This window comes from Hippopotamus amphibius, chromosome 2 (genome assembly GCF_030028045.1).
Source record: "Hippopotamus amphibius kiboko isolate mHipAmp2 chromosome 2, mHipAmp2.hap2, whole genome shotgun sequence".
In the NCBI taxonomy this organism is placed as follows: Eukaryota; Metazoa; Chordata; class Mammalia; order Artiodactyla; family Hippopotamidae; genus Hippopotamus; species Hippopotamus amphibius.
This window is the reverse complement of record NC_080187.1, coordinates 72,056,111-72,073,249: the sequence shown is the minus strand read 5'-3', so window position 1 is coordinate 72,073,249 and position 17,139 is coordinate 72,056,111. Positions and strand designations below refer to the sequence as shown.

The window sequence follows — 17,139 nt, the reverse complement described above, 5'->3', positions numbered from 1 at the left end:
TGCAATAATGTTACGATGAACGCCCATATACCCTTCACCTACGCATGACTTAGTGTTAATGTTTTGCCAAGTTTGTTTTGTCTTTGTGTATTCATTTTTTTTTTAGAAACATGAGTTTTGTTTGTTTCAATATTTGTTTGGCTGCATCCAATCTTAGTTGCAGTAGGAAGGATCTTTCTTTGTGCCGTGCAGGCTCTCTAGTTGTGGCATGCAAGCTCAGTAGTTGCAGCATGTGGGCTTAGTTCCCCCTTGGGATGTGGGATCTTAGTTCCCAGACCAGGGATGGAATGGCATCCCCAACATTGGAAGGCAGATACTTAACCACTGGACCACTGGGGAAGTCCCTGTGTTTTTATGTTTTATTATTTTGCAGAACCATTTGAGAATCAGTTGCACACATCCCTAAGTACTTTAGCATGTGTCTACTAAGCATAAGGACTGTCTCTTACAGAGTCATAATTCAATTATAAAATTTAGGAAATTTAACCTTGATTCAATACTATTATATAAAGTCCATATTCAAATTTTGCAATTATCCCAATAATATCCTTTACATAGTAGCATTTTATTTCCTGGTGCAAGATTAGGCACCTATTTAGTTATTATGTTTCTTTTCTCTCTCTTAATCTAGAACATTTTTCTGAGCACTCCCTTTTTTGTTTTGGGAGGGTTGACAACAGTTTCATTCAATAGCTTTTTCTTGTAATCTTTTTTATTGAAGTACAATACACATATAGGAAAATACACATATCTCAAGGATACAGCTTGGATATTCATAAACCAAACATACACATGTAATCAGCTCCCAGAAAAAAAAAAGCAGAACATTTCCTGCACCTTGCCAATCTCCCCTCATGCTGCCGTCTAGTCACTGCCCCCCAACAGTAACCACTATCCCGACTTTTTAATAGCATAGGTTAGTTTATACAATGGCTTTTAAAGGGATTTTCACAAAAATGGTCTTGTTCTTCTTCAATCCATTCCACATGGTTGCCAGAATGAGTAATCTGCAACTAAAATCCTATCATGCCACTCTACTTTTAAAAACTCATCAGCGGGGGGCTTCCCTGATGGTGCAGAGGTAAAGAATCCACCTGCCAATGCAGGGGACACGGGTTCGATCCCTGGTCTGGGAAGATCCCACATGCCTCAGAGCAGCTAAGCCCGTGTGCCACAACTACTAAAGCCCACGCACCTAGAGCCTGTGCTCCACAGGAGGAGCCATCGCAATGAGAAGCCTGAGCACCGCAACAAAGGGTAGCCGCCACGCGCCACAACTGGAGAAAGCCCACACACAGCAGCGAAGACTCAACACAGCCAAAAGTAAATAAATGTATTTGTTTATTTATTTACTTAAAAAAAATCATCAGTGGGGACTTCCCTGGTGGTGCAATGGTTAAGAATCCACCTGCCAATGCAGTGGACACAGGTTTGATCCCTGGGCCAGGAAGTAACTAAGCCCGTCTGCCACAACTGCTGAGCCTGCACTCTAGAGCCTGCAAGCCACAACTACTGAAGCCCATGCTGCACAAGACAAGCCTCCTCTCTGAGAAGCCAGTGCACTGCGATGAAGAGTAGTCCCCATTCGCCACAACTAGAGAAAGCCCGCATGCAGCAATGAAGACCCAACACAGCCAAAAATAAAATAAGAATGAAAAAATAAAAAAGGGGACTTCCTAGGTGGTGCAGTGGTTAAGAATCTGCCTGCCTATGCAGGGGACACAGGTTCGATCCCTGCTCCAGGAAGATCCTACATGCCGCAGGGTAACTAAGCCCGTGAGCCACAACTATTGTGCCCATGTGCCACAACTACTGAAGCCCATGCGCCTAGAGCCTGTGCTCCACAACAAGAGAATCCACTACAATGAGGAGCTCACACACCACAATGAAGAGTAGGCCCCCCCACCGTGCTCACTGCAACTAGAGAAAGCCCATGCACAGCAACGAAGACCCGATGCAGCCAAAAAATTAATTAATATAAAAAAGAATAAAAACTCATCAGTGGCTCCCAACTGCACTTAGAATGAAATACAGACTTCTACAAGGCCACAATCAATATATTCCCTCACTTGCTAGCCCATCCTTTTTCTTGATACTCCTCCACCCCTTGCTGGCTGAGATCCAGCAACATCCACCTTCTTTCAATTACCTGGTTGTATCAAGTTCTTTCTCACCTCAGAGACTTGAGCCAAGCTGTTTGCTCTGCCTGAAATGCTTCTTCTTGACTTTTTTTTTTCTTTTCATCCCTCTGCTTTCAGTGTAAATATCATCTCTTTACTTAGGCCTTCACTGATCATCCAACCTGAAATATGTTTTTCCTTATCTGTTCACCCGGTTGAGTTCCTTTTTAGCACTTTTTAAAATGATTTTTGGTTGTCTATTGTCTATCTCTTTGTCCTTGACTGTGAGTCCATGAAAACAAGGATCAGTTCTACATGTCCAATGCCTAGCACACTATACATGCTCAGTAAATGTTTACGAATGAATGTAACCACTGTCAACCTTCCAATCTTGTCTCTCATCATTGTCTCCGTCAAATTTTAAGTCCCAGCCATATTGAACTGCTTGTAGTTTCCCTACTCTTTCTTGTCCTGGGCCTTTGAACTTATTACCCTCTTTGCTAAGAATGTTTCGATTTCTTTCCACAGCTTTATTGAGATACAATTGACATATAACATTGTTTAAGTTGTATAATGTGATGATTTGTTACACATATATTACAAAACAGTTACCTCAATAAAATTAGTTAACACATTTAACATGTCCTTCATTTCACATAATTACCATTTGTTGTTGTTATAGTCAGGACATTTAAAATCTACTCTTGCAGCAATTTTCAAGCATATAATACAATATTTTTAACTATAGTCACCATTCTGTACATTAGATCCCTAGAATTTATTCCTCTTATAACTGGAAGTTGGTACCCTTTAACCAACATCTCCTCATTTCCCCCTAGGCCCTGGCAACCGCCAATCTACTTTCTGTTTATATGGGTTTGGCTTTTCTGGATTCCACATGTAAATGAGATACTACAGTGTTTGTTTGTTGTTTTCGGCCATGCTAAGCAGCTTGAGGGACCTCAGTTTCCTGACTAGTGATTGAAACCAGGCCACAGCAGTGAAAACTCAGAATTCTAACCACTAGGCAACCAGGGAACTCCCAGATACTACAGTATTTGTAGTTGTTTTTCTCTGACTTATTTCACTTAGCATAATGCCCTCAGTGTTCATCCACGTCACAAATGGCAGGATTTCCTTCTTCTTTATAGCTGAAGAATATTTTGATTGTTAAGAAGGTTTCCTAGAGGAGATGGAACTGGTGCTAAGCGTTGAAGCATGATTTGAGTTTGAATTGATTGAGAGGAGAAAGCACCACCATGGAAGTCTGAGGAAGACCAAAGGAGCCAGAGATAGTCAACCATTCATTGCATACTGGATGATACTTAAGAAATGTCAAGCCCCGTGCTGTGTCAAGGATAAAGATAAATAAGACATGATGATCACAAGCCAGAAATATGGAATAATGCTCTTGCTTCACATTTCATAGGCTAGTCCCTCTATTCATTTAAAAGTAACCTCAGAGAGGTTTCTTCTGACCCTGCCTCCATTTAAAATTGCATGGAGCTTCCTCCACAAGAGGGCAGACAGCAGTATCAAGCAGTATCAGCAGTATTTCGTCTTGTGGAACTGAAAACCACAGCCACAGAAAGACAGAGAAAATGAAAAAGCAGAGGACTTTGTATCAGATGAAGGGACAGGATAAAACCCCAGAAAAACAACTAAATGAAGAGGAGATAGGCACCCTTCCAGAAAAAGAATTCAGAATAATGATGATGAAGATGATCCAGGACTTTGAAAAAAGACTGGATGTAAAGATCAAAAAGTTTACCAAAGACCTAGAAGAATTAAAGAGCAAACAAACAGAGATATGAAACACAATAATAGAAACAAAAAATACGCTAGAAGGAACCAGTAGCAGATTAACTGAGGCAGAAGGGTGAATAAGTGACCTGGAAGACAGAATGGTGATCATCACTGATGCAGAAAAGAATAAAGAAAAAAGAATGAAAAGAACTGAAGACAGGCTAAGAGACCTCTGGGACAATGTTAAACACACCAACGTTCGCATTACAGGGGTCTCAGAAGGAGAAGAGAGAGAGAAAGGACCTGAGAAAATATTGGAAGAGATTCTAGTTGAAAACTTCCCTAACATGGGAAAGGAAATAGCTACCCAAGTCCAGGAAGCACAGAGAGTCCCAGGCAGGATAAACCCAAGGAGAAACATGCCAAGACATATATTAGTCAAGTTGACAAAAATTAAAGACAGAGAAATGTTATTAAAAGCAACAAGGGAAAAACAACAAATAACATACAAGGGAACTCCCATAAGGTTAACAGCTGATTTCTCAGTAGAAACTCTGCAAGCCAGAAGGGAGTGGCATGATATATTTCAAGTGATGAAAGGGAAGAACCTACAACCAAGAATACTCTACCCAGCAAGGATCTCATTCAGATTCGATGGAGAAATCAAAAGCTTTACAGACAAGCAACAGCTAAGAGAATTCAGCACCACCAAACCAGCCCTACAACAAATGCTAAAGGAACTTCTCTAAGAGGGAAACATCAAAGAAGAAAAGGACCTACAAAACCAAACACAAAACAATTAAGAAAATGGTAATAGGAACATACATATCGATAATTACCTTGAATGCAAATGGACTAAATGCACCAACCAGAAGACACAGACTGGCTGAATGGATACAAAAACAAGACCCATATATATGCTGTCTACAAGAGACCCACTTCAGACCTAGAGACACATACAGACTGAAAGTGAGGGGATGGAAAAAGATATTCCATGCAAATGAAAATCAAAAGAAAGCTGGAGTAGCAATACTCATATCAGATAAAATAGACTTTAAAATAAAAAGTGTTACAAGAGACAAGAAAGGACATTACATAAAGATCAAGGGATCCATCCAAGAAGAGAAGATAGCAATTATAAATATATATGCACCCAATATAGGAGCACCTCAATACATAAGGCAAATGCTAACAACTATGAAAGAGGAAATGCAAGGCAGAAATAGAGACACAGGTGTAGAGAACAAACACATGGACACCAAGTGGGGAAAGCGGGGAGGGTTGGGGGGAATGAATTGGGAGATTGGGACACCAAATTGTACACTCTAAATATATGCTGTTTATTGTCTGTTAAGAGTATCTCAATAAAAGTTCTTAAAAAAAAAAAAAGAAAAACATAAATGTGTAACAATAAAGAATCAGGAATCATGCAAATTCCATTTATATGGTGGAATAGTATACTGTTAATAAAATTCCATTAAAAATAAATAAATAAATAAATAAATAAAATTGCATCCACCCCAACAGTTTCTGTCTTAGCCCCCTTCCCTTAATCACCTTCATTAGCAATCACAAAACTTGCAATGATCTTATTTGTCTACTAATTACTTGTTTTTGTCTGTTTCTGTCTCAACCTCTAGAATACAAGCTTCATGAAGGCAGGACCCAATCATTTCTGCCTCATTCATTATCCTTGGCATTTAGCACAGGGCCTATCACATAGCAGGCCCTCAATAAGTATTTGTTGAGTGAATGAATGGTTCTTTCTTAAGAGCAACTCAGAGGCTGGGAGAAAGATGCAAACAAACAGTTGCAGTATAGCATGGGGGTAATATGATATGTACAGGTTGCTGTGAGCACATTAGACTAGGAACATTACAGCATGATGGTTAAAAGCAGTCACACTAAAGAGGGATGGCCAATGTTCAACTTCAAGTTCTGCCATTCACTCACTGGGTGACCTTGAGTAACTTTCTTAACATCCCTAAGATTTAGATATTCTAGTAATGACCATGTCATGGATTTTTTGTGAGAATTAAATGAGATTTACCACATGTGAAGAGCCTGTCACATACTGATACATAGCAAATGTTAGCTGTTGATATTAAAGAAAGATTGTGGCTCCTTAAGAGCACTATTCAAGACTTACATGTGTTAACATGCAGAATGAATAAAAAACCAGAAAAGAAAAGCAAAAAACCGGTAGCCTCTTTAAAAATCATTCTAGGGAGTTACCTGGTGGCCTATGGTTAGGATCCTGGGCTTTCACTGCATGGCCTGGGGGCCTGGGTTCAATCCCTAGCTGGGGAACTGAGATCCCACAAGCAGAGCAGCACGGCAGAAAAAAAAAGGCATTCTATAAGGTCAGAATTAACCTTTCTAAAGCAAATAACCCTCCCTCTCAGTTATTTCACCAAGATTTCCATGTCTTTTCTCTTTGGAAGAAAGGTAATAGATTCTTTAGAAGAGCCCTGGTTGGAGAGTACTAGGTGATTCCATAGAGGTTGGGGTGAAGGGCCTGTTTTCTTTGCCACCAGAGGGCACCAGTCAGCCAAGTCAATCGCTACCTGTCATGAAACTATAAGAAAGCTCTAGGAAGCTGTCTCTGCCTTTCATCCTTTGTGTTGTAAGTACTCACTATACACCACATATCACAGTAGCTTGTATATGGTTATGAGCAAGATCTGTTGTCCTTCTGGAATCTTGAGCACCTACTATGTGTCTGAGAGGCCCTGTTACACATGGGGGTGGGGGGTGGGGTTCAATTTGTGATTTGTTGTTGTTACTGATTATCTTCCTGCCTTGGGCTGTGAGCCCATGAGAACAATTACTTAGTGTCTATTTTGTGTCAGACAGTGTGCTAGTTGCTGAGGGTTCAGGGATGAATAAGACACAGTTGCAACCTAGTAAGAAACAATGTCTTACCTGTTAAGATAAAAAGGCATGAGACAAGTTCTATGGAAGTTGAGTTCCTCTGACCTGAGTATGGAGTCTTAAGTACACAACTCATTAACATACTAGGTTTGTGAGCTTCCTAGATAGGTATATGTTTATTAGTCACCCATCTTAGGTCATGGCATTGTGAGTATTTAGTGTGAGTGTGTGAGTTGATTTGAGTCCAGGGAGTGGCTTCTGATCTGGCTGCCAGGTGTATGGTCCAGTGACTTAGGCTAGGGATCTGCCATCTTCTGGGTCAGGGTGGGGCTATGATTAATTTATGTAGGTAAAATGCTTTGAAGATGAACTGCCTGCCTCTTTGTCTACTCACAGCCTTGCTATTAAAAGTGTCAACATCATCTCCCACGTTTCCAGGTCAGCAATCTTCTTGTCCCTGAATTGAATTGTGGAGGAGGAGAAGTCAGAACCAGTCATATACCATCCTTTGGGAAGGAGGAGCTAAAGTGACTAAAATATGCTCTAATTCCAGTGGAGTTTGGTCTCAAGACTGAGATAAGAGTTGGGAGGCTAGGGAATTATTCTTTAAAATACTGAAACCTCATCTCTGAGAAAAAAAAATAACAAAATGAAGGGGCTCTTTCACTGTGGATTGTGCACAGTGATTTCCTTCTAAAGAGTACTGTATAGAAAGGAGGTAAAAAGAATAACTTTACAGTGGAGAAACCTGACATACTACATCAGCCAGATGATTGAGGTGAATACCAATGTCATGTTGACATCATGTGCTCTTGATATGATGTGTTGAATATATAATTTTAATCCTGTGATCTCCCGCCCCCCCCAAAACCCCAAAACTCCAGTTTAATCATGAGAAAAACATCACATATTCTAACTGAGGGACATTCTATAGTATACTTGATTACTATTCTTCAAAACTTTCAAGGTCATCAAAAACAAGGAAAGTCTGGGAAACTGTCACAGTCAAGAGGAGTCTAATAAAACATGAAAACTAAATATGGTGTCCAGGATAGGATCCTGGAACAGAAAAGGGACATTAGGTAAGAACTAAGGAAATGTGAGTAAAGACTTTTGTTAATAATAGTATAGTCAGTATTGGTTTATTAATTGTAGTAAATGTACACTAATGTAAGATGTTAATAAAAGGGGAAATTGGGTACCAGGTATATGGGAACGATCTTCTCCACTTTTCTATAAATCTAAAACTTTTTTTTTAAGTCTACAAAAAAAGGGAGGGGGTGGTACCCAGAATATAACCATGCCTTAAATTTTTTTTCTTTCTTAAAGTTCTATTTATGAATTTACCATGTACTAGTCATTGTGCTAAACTCTGTACAAGGATGACCTCATTTATTTTTTTACTTTTATGGTCAATTTTTTTTTAATTTCCTAAGTATTGCTTTTTATTTTTTAAGAACTTTTATTGAGATATAATTGACATACAATAAACTGCATATATTTAAACTGTACAATTTGATATTTTTTATTAGTAATGTATATATGGCAATCCCAATCTCCCAATTCATCCCACCCCAAACGCCCCCTCCGATCTCATTTAATCTTTATAATTGCTTACATATATTAGGCATAATTAACCCTCTTTTACAGAAGCTGATGAAAAAGGAAGAGGTAATATAATGTAAATGGCGGAGCCAGGGTTGGAACCATGATCTTTCTGATCCCAAAATTCTAAGTGTATGGAACTCTCACAGTATCCTGGCTTTTCTAGGAAACGTTCAGGCAGTTATCATAGGATATGCCTTCCAAAGAGAAGAGGGTATTCTAAATCATGGGGATTGAAGACTATATATCTCACCTTGGTCATGATTATCTTAAAAGTCCCCTAGTTCCAAGTTTGACTTTCAAGACAGAAAGATCTGTAGGGGGTCAAAGTTCAACCAAGCAGATCATTTTACAAATGAGTAAACTGGGGGATAGTCGGAGCATTTGCTCCAAATCACACAGAAAAGGGTCAGGAACCGAGGTTCCGTGTGCATTATTATTTCTCTATTTCCCACAACTTCCTCTTTGTAGTTAAGAAAGGAAGCAAGAAAGTGACCTATCGGCCTTCCCCATTTCTCGGATGGGAAACTGCCCCCCAACCCCCAAAGTTGGTGACCCACTGCTAAGGACAGACGTGAGGACTGGACCTGCAGAAGAGATGTCAGGACGCTTGTTCCCACGGACAAAAACCACACTGTCAGCACATCCTTGTCAAGCATCTGAGTGCACGGACGACGGACTCTGTGTCACTGCGCGGGGGGCGGGGATAGGCCTGCAGAGGATCAGGAGCTCGCAGGAGCACGGCTGCGGGAGGCCTGTGGGTACAAGTAGGGGGAGGAGGGAGATGACAGCTCTAGGGCAGAGGTCCCTTTCGGGACGCGCCTTTGGAACCGCGGCGTCAAGCCTCACAACCGTCACTTTGGGGACTAGGGCTCCCCTGCGGCCACCCTCCACCCCCACTGCCGCTTGGCCCTTTAAGGGCGGAGGACACGCGCCAGCGTCACAAAGCGCCGCCACTGCGCCCGGCGGCAGAGAGGAGGCGGGGAAGTGGGAGGAGGAGGAGGAGGAGGGAGAGCAGGGCGAGGGAGGGAGGGGCGCGCGCACGCGCGTCGCATCAGGCCGCCCGCCGCCGAGAGCCGCCCTCCCTCCCGACGCGCGCCCCTCCTCCCTCTCTCCCTCCCTCCTTCTTCTCGGCTCCGTCGCTCCCGCGGCGCGAGGCGCTCTCGCTCTTCTCCTCCTCCTCCGCCGTCGCCCCTCCCCCCGCGCAGCCGCCGCCGCCGCCGCCGCTGCGAGACCCCCGCGTGCCGCGCTCCCCACCCCCGCCCTTCGGCCCCGCGCGCCCTTCGGCCCCGGCGGCCCCCGAGGAGAACGAGAGGGCGAGTGAGCACGGCGCTCCCGGGCCAGCTCGGCCCAGGCCCCTCACCGTCGCCGGCCCTCCGCCGCCTTCCTACGCTTCCACCTCCTCTCCCCCCCCCCCCCCGCCAAGTTGAGGCCCCCTCCGGGGGGGGGAGGCCCAGGACCCGGAGCGAATTTCTCTAACTCTCTCCACCCCTTCCCGCACCCGGCCCAGGTGTGAGGAGAAAGGCCCGGCCCGGCCCGCGTCGTGTGTGAGGAGGAACCGGGCCGGCCCACGGGCCGTCTGGGGCCTGGTCCGGGCCGCCGGGTGTGTGAGGACAGGGGCCCGGTGCGGCCCGTCGGAGGGCGAGCGGAGGGCAGGGGCCTGGTCCGGCCCGGCGGGTGCGTGAGGACTGGGGCCCCGGCCCGGCGCCGCCGCTGCCGCGATGGCCCAGCAGCAGATGACCAGTTCGCAGAAGGCCCTGATGCTCGAGCTGAAATCCCTGCAGGAGGAACCGGTGGAGGGCTTCCGGATCACCCTGGTGGATGAATCCGACCTTTACAACTGGGAGGTTGCCATCTTCGGACCCCCTAACACCCTCTACGAAGGCGGCTACTTCAAGGTACCCCCACCCCTCTCAGCCCAGGCTTCCCCCGGCGGAGGCCGCCGCTTTCGGCTGTTCTCTCGGCCAAGAGTGGGAGCGCGGGCGAGCGGAGGGGGCTTCTCATCTCGGCAGCCCCCTCCCCCCATCCGTGGAGGCAGGAAGGCCTCGCTTGCTCACCAAGTGCCTTTTCTTTGTCATGGGGGCGGAGGCGGGAGGCCAGACTGCACCGGGAAATAGGAAAGCCTCTGTGGCTAGGGTAGTGGCTACCGGAGGAGGAGGAGGGGGGCGGTCTTTGTTTTCTTTCCCCAACCAAGGGTGTATGGAAAGAAAGGTGGTCTTTCCCCTCTCGTCCTCCCATCAGAACCATCTCTGCGCTGGCCGAAACTGCCCCAGAGGGCAGAGTGACCTGCGCTTATGGGATTGGACCTTTTTTGGGGGTGGGGTGGGGGAGGGGTATCGGCCTGTCATTCCGGAGGCTGCCTGGCGACCTGACATTTTGGGGATTTGGTGGGCTTCTTGCATAGTGGTGGTTCCAACTTCGCATTCCAGTGGGCGGTAGTGGAGGATAGGACCCTAGGGGTGGTAAACACGGGTGCCTCCGTTTTCTTGCCATGAGCCACTTGAGGGAACTCTTAATTTAGTCCCCTTTCTGTCCTCATTTTGTATGTATTTCAGTGGTGTTTCAAAATGCCCTTTGTCCTCACCCTGCTACCAACTTTGTGTCGTGTCCCCCCCTCCCCCTCCCGTGTAGGAATATCCAGAGGGCGGAACATGTTATGTAGGGAGATTGATAGTTTCCCACTTTAGGGAGACAAAATTGAAACCTTTGCTCAGATCGTTAACTCCAGCAAATGGGGGGTGGTCTCAGAGATGAAAGTATCATCTGAGGTGGGATGGTTTCACAGAGTAGGACCGCTCCTTAGCGACCATAAGACATTGTTTCTATTGTTTTCCAGGATGGTAGAACAGTGGTTATTATCATTCCTGAATCCAGTAGTTTTTTTATTCCACGATAGATAACTTGGAGATATTGAGGGGGTTTTGTTTTTGTTTTTATTTCACTATTTTTTAGGGGGCAAGCCACAGATTGAAGGTTGAGTGTTTTAAATGGTGGGGGGACAGAGAACGAGGAAATGAGTGCTTAGGAATTCATTTAAGTTTTTATTTCCAAAATTAAGTAAAATAGGGCTGTGAGTCAGTCTTTGTTTTGAAGGGAAGGGCTATCTTGGCAAAAGTTTTAAAGGAGTATCTTAGTCATGTAGTTACGTGTATTTTTAGGGACTACCCAATTACTTTAGTTTCTACTAAAGGTAGACGCCTCAGTTTCAGGCTTGAAATTGGGTATTTTGTAGAAAATGTGAGGAATTGATAGGGGGATGTTTAATATTCATGTCTGTGATAGTCACTAAATACCTAGTATTTAAAAGCGTGTATTTAGTATTTACAATAATATGTATACCAACTATATGCTTCATGTTTTGTGGTCACCATACACTCTACCCTTCAGGTGCAGATAATTACAAAATCTACTGTCTAACTTTAGTGAAATGAAGTTTAATTTCCAAAAAGTATATCATTGTTTGGGACAATCAATAGTCAAGATAAATGGGTACTAGCTGTAATGATCTTACTCATATGTAGTTTGTTAAAAATAAAAAAATTACAACAAACTATGTGAAAGGAAATAATGGGTTAAAAATTGTAATATTTTTGCTTAAGTAATTGGAAGGGAGTGTGGTGAACCCTCTCAGTTTGGAACAGGTAGTATGGAAGGATTCCCTGTAGCATACACTGATTTAAATTAACTGCTTTTTAATTTCAGCCTTGTTGAAAAAGAATAGTTTGGTCTCCAATTTTGTTGTATATGTTAGGTTTCTTAATCTTTTATTTTACCTTTAATTGTGACATGTAAAAAAATGTATGAAAATTCTCAAATAGGTTTAGTGTCTTAGTCTTGTGTAAGAATTTTGTTCAATTTTGTTTCTTCTGATTTTGGAAAAGGACTTTGGCTTTTTATACCAAAGTGCTTCGTTGGAAAAAGGCAAATTTATGGTCATGAGCAGTTAACACTGGTGATAGGTTTAAAACCATTGTTTTTTATTTCACTGTTTTTGTGAAACAAGGCTTTTAGTGTGTTCCACTACAGCTGCAGTTAAAAGCTGGCACAGACCTTTCTCTATCTACTATTATTCTTCCTTATCAAATGGTGGTCCTTGAACATTTAATGTAATTTATTAGTATTTTTGAGTTAAACTCTTTTCCCTATTTTGCATTATAGTTTCCAAAGACAATGGGCTGCCAGTCATTCTTTACATTTGTCGTAATGTAACTCCTTTACTTTTTAATATTAATAAGCTTCTAACTGATCTTTTTCATCATGAAATAGTTGGCTCGTCTGTTTTAACTGTGGCACCTGTTGTAGTAGAGACTTGTGTGACCCGTATTTCACAAATTTGATTTTTCATCCTATTTTTCTTTTTTAAGTATCTTGAATCTGTATGATTCTTAGCTTGGGTGGGTGGGGGGGAGTATAGATATATGATGGGCGAAGGTAGTTTCTTGTGTCTAATTTTCTGCATGTTAAAAACTCTTCTTTGACCTCACTTTTTTTTGCAATTTCTTGATCTCATTGATTCACCGAGTGAATTTCTTTACTGCTTCGAATTTTTCCTGTGGGGTCAGTCATTATAGAACACAAAGTAGGAGATAACTTAGAACACCCAGAACACTTCTGAACTTAATTTGGCAAATGTGGAGCAAGTCGTAATTTTATTATGTTACTGGAAGAATAGCTTGTTGATCAAGTGAGCAGTTAGTGATGACTTTTAACCAGCTCACCCTCATTTCTTTAAAAAGAACTATCCTTTCAAATGAGTTCTGATAATGATCATAACTTAGTGTGGCTGCTTTAGTATAGAACCTCCTTGGAACATTATTTATCTAAATGCACGATAGCAGTGAGTCTAGATATCAGAAAGTGAGAGTGACTTTCATGATGTGTGTAACATTAAAGTTTAAGTGATACAGAATGCTTAAAGTAGTGCAGGTTTTGCTGTTTTAGTTTTATTCAGTAATGTAAGGGAATGAACTATAGGCATGTTCCATTTTTAGATAACTCCCAACTGATAAAATTTAGGAACTGTTATGTACTCAAAGTTTTCCTTAATAGGATCTTCTTTATCTGACTTACCACTTTGTTTTATATTAAAGAAATTCTTCACTAGTAGTTGTTTTTTTTTTAAATAAAGGACATGTTATTTTCATTTGTTCTGGAATAAATGAATCTATTCTTCACATGCCATCCCCCCCCCAAAAAGAAACCACCAAACTTAACCTCTGTGCCTAGCAGTGTTCTTCAGATTATATATAGCATATTCTGTTTTATGACTCTAAAATTCTTGATAGTTCAAACAATTTTTCTAAGCAACTCAGTCTTTTTGGCATAGGGAACCTTTTGAGAACTTGACACATTTTCTTCGAAAGACAATGAGGACACGGAAACTAGTTTGTATGCATTTTCAGAGGGTTAACTGATGGGTTAAGAATCCATGTTTTAAGGGATTTGGATAGGCAACTTTAAAAACAAAATTAAACACCTTTGACATTATAAAAGTATTGCTTTTTTTTTTTTTTTTTAACAATTTTGTGTTGAGTCTTTCAGTCAGTTAAAATTTTCATAGTTTAAAATTTTTCCCCAGTCGCTTTAAGAACACCTCTTAGGGCTTTTAGCTGTTACCTGTTCTGGAAGCTGAAGTTGTCTTCAGTGCTGGATAACTAAGGAAACATTGTAAATGGAAACGTGGTTAATGTCCAGTGATTTGGGGCACTAAATGCAATTTTAGTCTCCTACCCCCAGCCCCTTCAGTATTTCATAGAGTATGCTTTTACCGTATTAAGTTGATTCCAAGGTGCATATTTTTCTAGTTTCACTTCTCAAATTTGAAATGAGTCCATGAAGTCTTAGAATTGCCATCAGCCAGGTGGCACTTATGACCTAGTTGTGAGAGACCCTTCCGTTGACATCTTCTGATAAAATTTTTTTAAATGCCAACATCAGTGTCTTAAATTTGATAAAATAAGGAATATTTCTTTTTGAATGAAGGATTTGTGTCCTCAGTACTTTTTGCTGCGTATTGATTCTCAGAGATTTGTGTTAGTGAACAGTAATTATTGAACACACATCAAAGGCAAAGCACTGTAGGAAGTGTCACTACCTTTTAGATAGTAATGAAAGTGTTAGGACATTGATAACCTTAGAGCTTTTATGAAAATCTTCATAAAAATCTTTGCGCAGGCTTTGAAATACAGAAATGTGAGGTGTAGGTGTTACTGACAGAATTGTAATGGTAATTAAAATCAAAGTTTTAAGGCCAGTTAACGCATTGATCAACATAACCACAGTCTGTCATGATGAAATGTTCTGTTCCATCTTTGCAATTTAATATTAGTGGTCCTAGTCTAAGGTTCCGGAAGAACCTGTCTGTTGGAAATAGGTGAAATAAAGGAGGTCATCTAAGAAATTGGCCCACCTTTACTAATGTAGTTATAGGAAAATAACAGGAAGAGTTATAAATTCAGGGTTTAAGACTACAGAACTCTGTCTTGCTGAAAGGTCATATTTAGAAGTTTTAATTCTTTTATGTTCCTGAAATTCTTTTGGACTGTTTCATGTACAGCTACATAGATATCCAAATAAGACTGAGCCGAGCCTCTTTGAAAGTGTTTTGTCAGCACAAAAAATTAATTCATTTCAACTTTATTCAGCGAGAAATTGTTATTTAGAGTTTATGCTTATGTATCTTTAAATAAATTGATTCTGAAGTAAATGGAATGATAGATACCAAATTGAAGAGATAATTTTAGTTTGTATTGCTAAGGTTTGATTTTACATAAATATTCTTCCATATGAGAATTAGCATATTCAGATTTGGAAATATGTATTTAAGATAGAAAATGAAAATCCACTTTAAGCAACTTTACTTGATTTGTTTTAATAACAAATATAAAAATATTTTTGTTACAACATCATAAATTAAATTACTGTTGTATACCTATTGGCAAGGTAAGTATAATGAGCAATTAAAGCATACTAAAACTCTGAAGGTCGTGTCTAATTACAAACACATGCTGCTGTTCTTATTATAGTAATGTAGATATTAGTAGCTAACATTTATCGAGTGCTTACTGTGTGCCATATACTTTATATAGAATATGTCATATAATCCTCCTATAAGGTGTGGCTGCTGCTACTCTCATATATATATGTATATATATATATATACATATATATATATGTATACTCTCATATATATATATATTTGGAAACAATCACAGAGTTTGTTTAACTTGCTCAGAATCCTTAGCTAGAAAGTTGTAATACCAAGCTGGACTACCAGACTGTTTGATTCTAAAGCCTATATTATTCTCTTGGTGAGATCTTTTACCACTTAAGATGATGTTTGAAGGTACAAGTGGAGCTTTAAGAAAATAAAATTATGGATGGGACTTCCCTGGCAGTCCAGTGGTTAAGACTCTATGCTTCCACTGCAGGGGGTGCCAGTTCAATTGCTGGTCAGGGAACTAAGACCCCCTATGCCACATGGAGAGGTTAAAAAAAAAAAAAAGAAAAGAAAAGAAAATTTATGGAGCATTTGAAAAGGAACTATTTTTATTTTAAATTTTATAAGTTTAAAGGTCACAAGGGTAATTAATTGTCCCATCAGATTATGGGGCGAGATTGTTATGACTTTAGCTTTTAACTCAAATTCACTGGAAAAATTGGATTTTTTGTTGTTCTTGGACTGCTTGGATTAGAGAGTAACAAATCATATTGCAAGAGGGATTTTTTATTTGCAAATTGATTTCCTTTAATAGCAGCTTTCTCATTACTTTAAGGGGAGAGTGGGATGGTGGTAGAGTTGAGAAATATGTCTAAAAAAACTTATCTTGAGGTTAGAAATGGTGATAAAACACCTGAAGTGATGGTGGGAGATCATAGAGGGAATTAAATTTCTTAATACTGTATTGGTTTATGCTTTTAAAATAATGTCTAAATACTTTTCCAAGTATATTTAAGCACCATAAGAAACTTGAGCAGTGTTAAGATTAAAACTTATTTTGTTGTTCTTTCAGTTGAGCCTGTTAACTGATATTCGTATGGCTGTTACAGCATCTTTATTTTTTTTTTGAACTATTGATACATGTAATAATGTGGATGAGCATTACACTGAGTGAAAAAAAGTCAAACTCAAAAGGTTACATATTGTATGGTCCCATTTATATAACATTCTTGAAATGTCAAAAGTATAAAGATTAAAACAAATTAGTGATTGCTAGGGAGTTAGAGATGTTGGGGTGGGGGAAGGAGGTGGATGTGACTATGAAGGACGAGCATGGGGGAGATCTTTGTGGGTGGAATAGTGTTATATCTTAATTGTTTTGGTAGTTACACAGATCTACACAGACAATAAGATGATGCAGAACTACACTCGTATATTGTACCAATGTCAAATTCCTAGTTGTAATGTGGGACTATAATTACGTAAGATGCAACCATTGGGGGAAGTTTAGTGAAAGGTATAGATCTCTCTGTACTATCTGTGTAGATATATGTTGTGAATCTATAACTATTCCAAAATAAGATGTTAAAAGTTTTAATCTTCAGAGGAAGCCATGTATTCATACGTTATTACAGCATCTGTAGGTCATTGCCATAGCTTTGATCTGTAGTGTATTTGAGTTTCCAGATTTCACAGTTATTTAGTTATTTACTTTGCTATATTTGCTGCATGGGCAAGCTGATGCTTAATTTGAGGGATAAATCCCTTGAAATAATTCAGATTATGTGCCCACTTAGTAACATACATAGTAATTCAGATTGTAAACATTGAATGTTTACTACTTCATTGAAAATA

General features: G+C 40.6%; 1 protein-coding gene across 1 annotated transcript in view; it reads left to right on the top strand.

The window, feature by feature from the left end:
• The first annotated feature begins 9,550 nt into the window (after nt 1–9,550).
• The window catches only part of UBE2R2 (ubiquitin conjugating enzyme E2 R2), a 99,165-nt gene continuing 91,576 nt past the window's right edge, over nt 9,551–17,139 (top strand). The window contains exon 1 of the mRNA XM_057724149.1: nt 9,551–10,243. Within this exon, the coding sequence (XP_057580132.1) occupies nt 10,067–10,243 (177 nt within the window). The 5' untranslated portion in view covers nt 9,551–10,066. The remainder of the gene's footprint in view (nt 10,244–17,139) is intronic.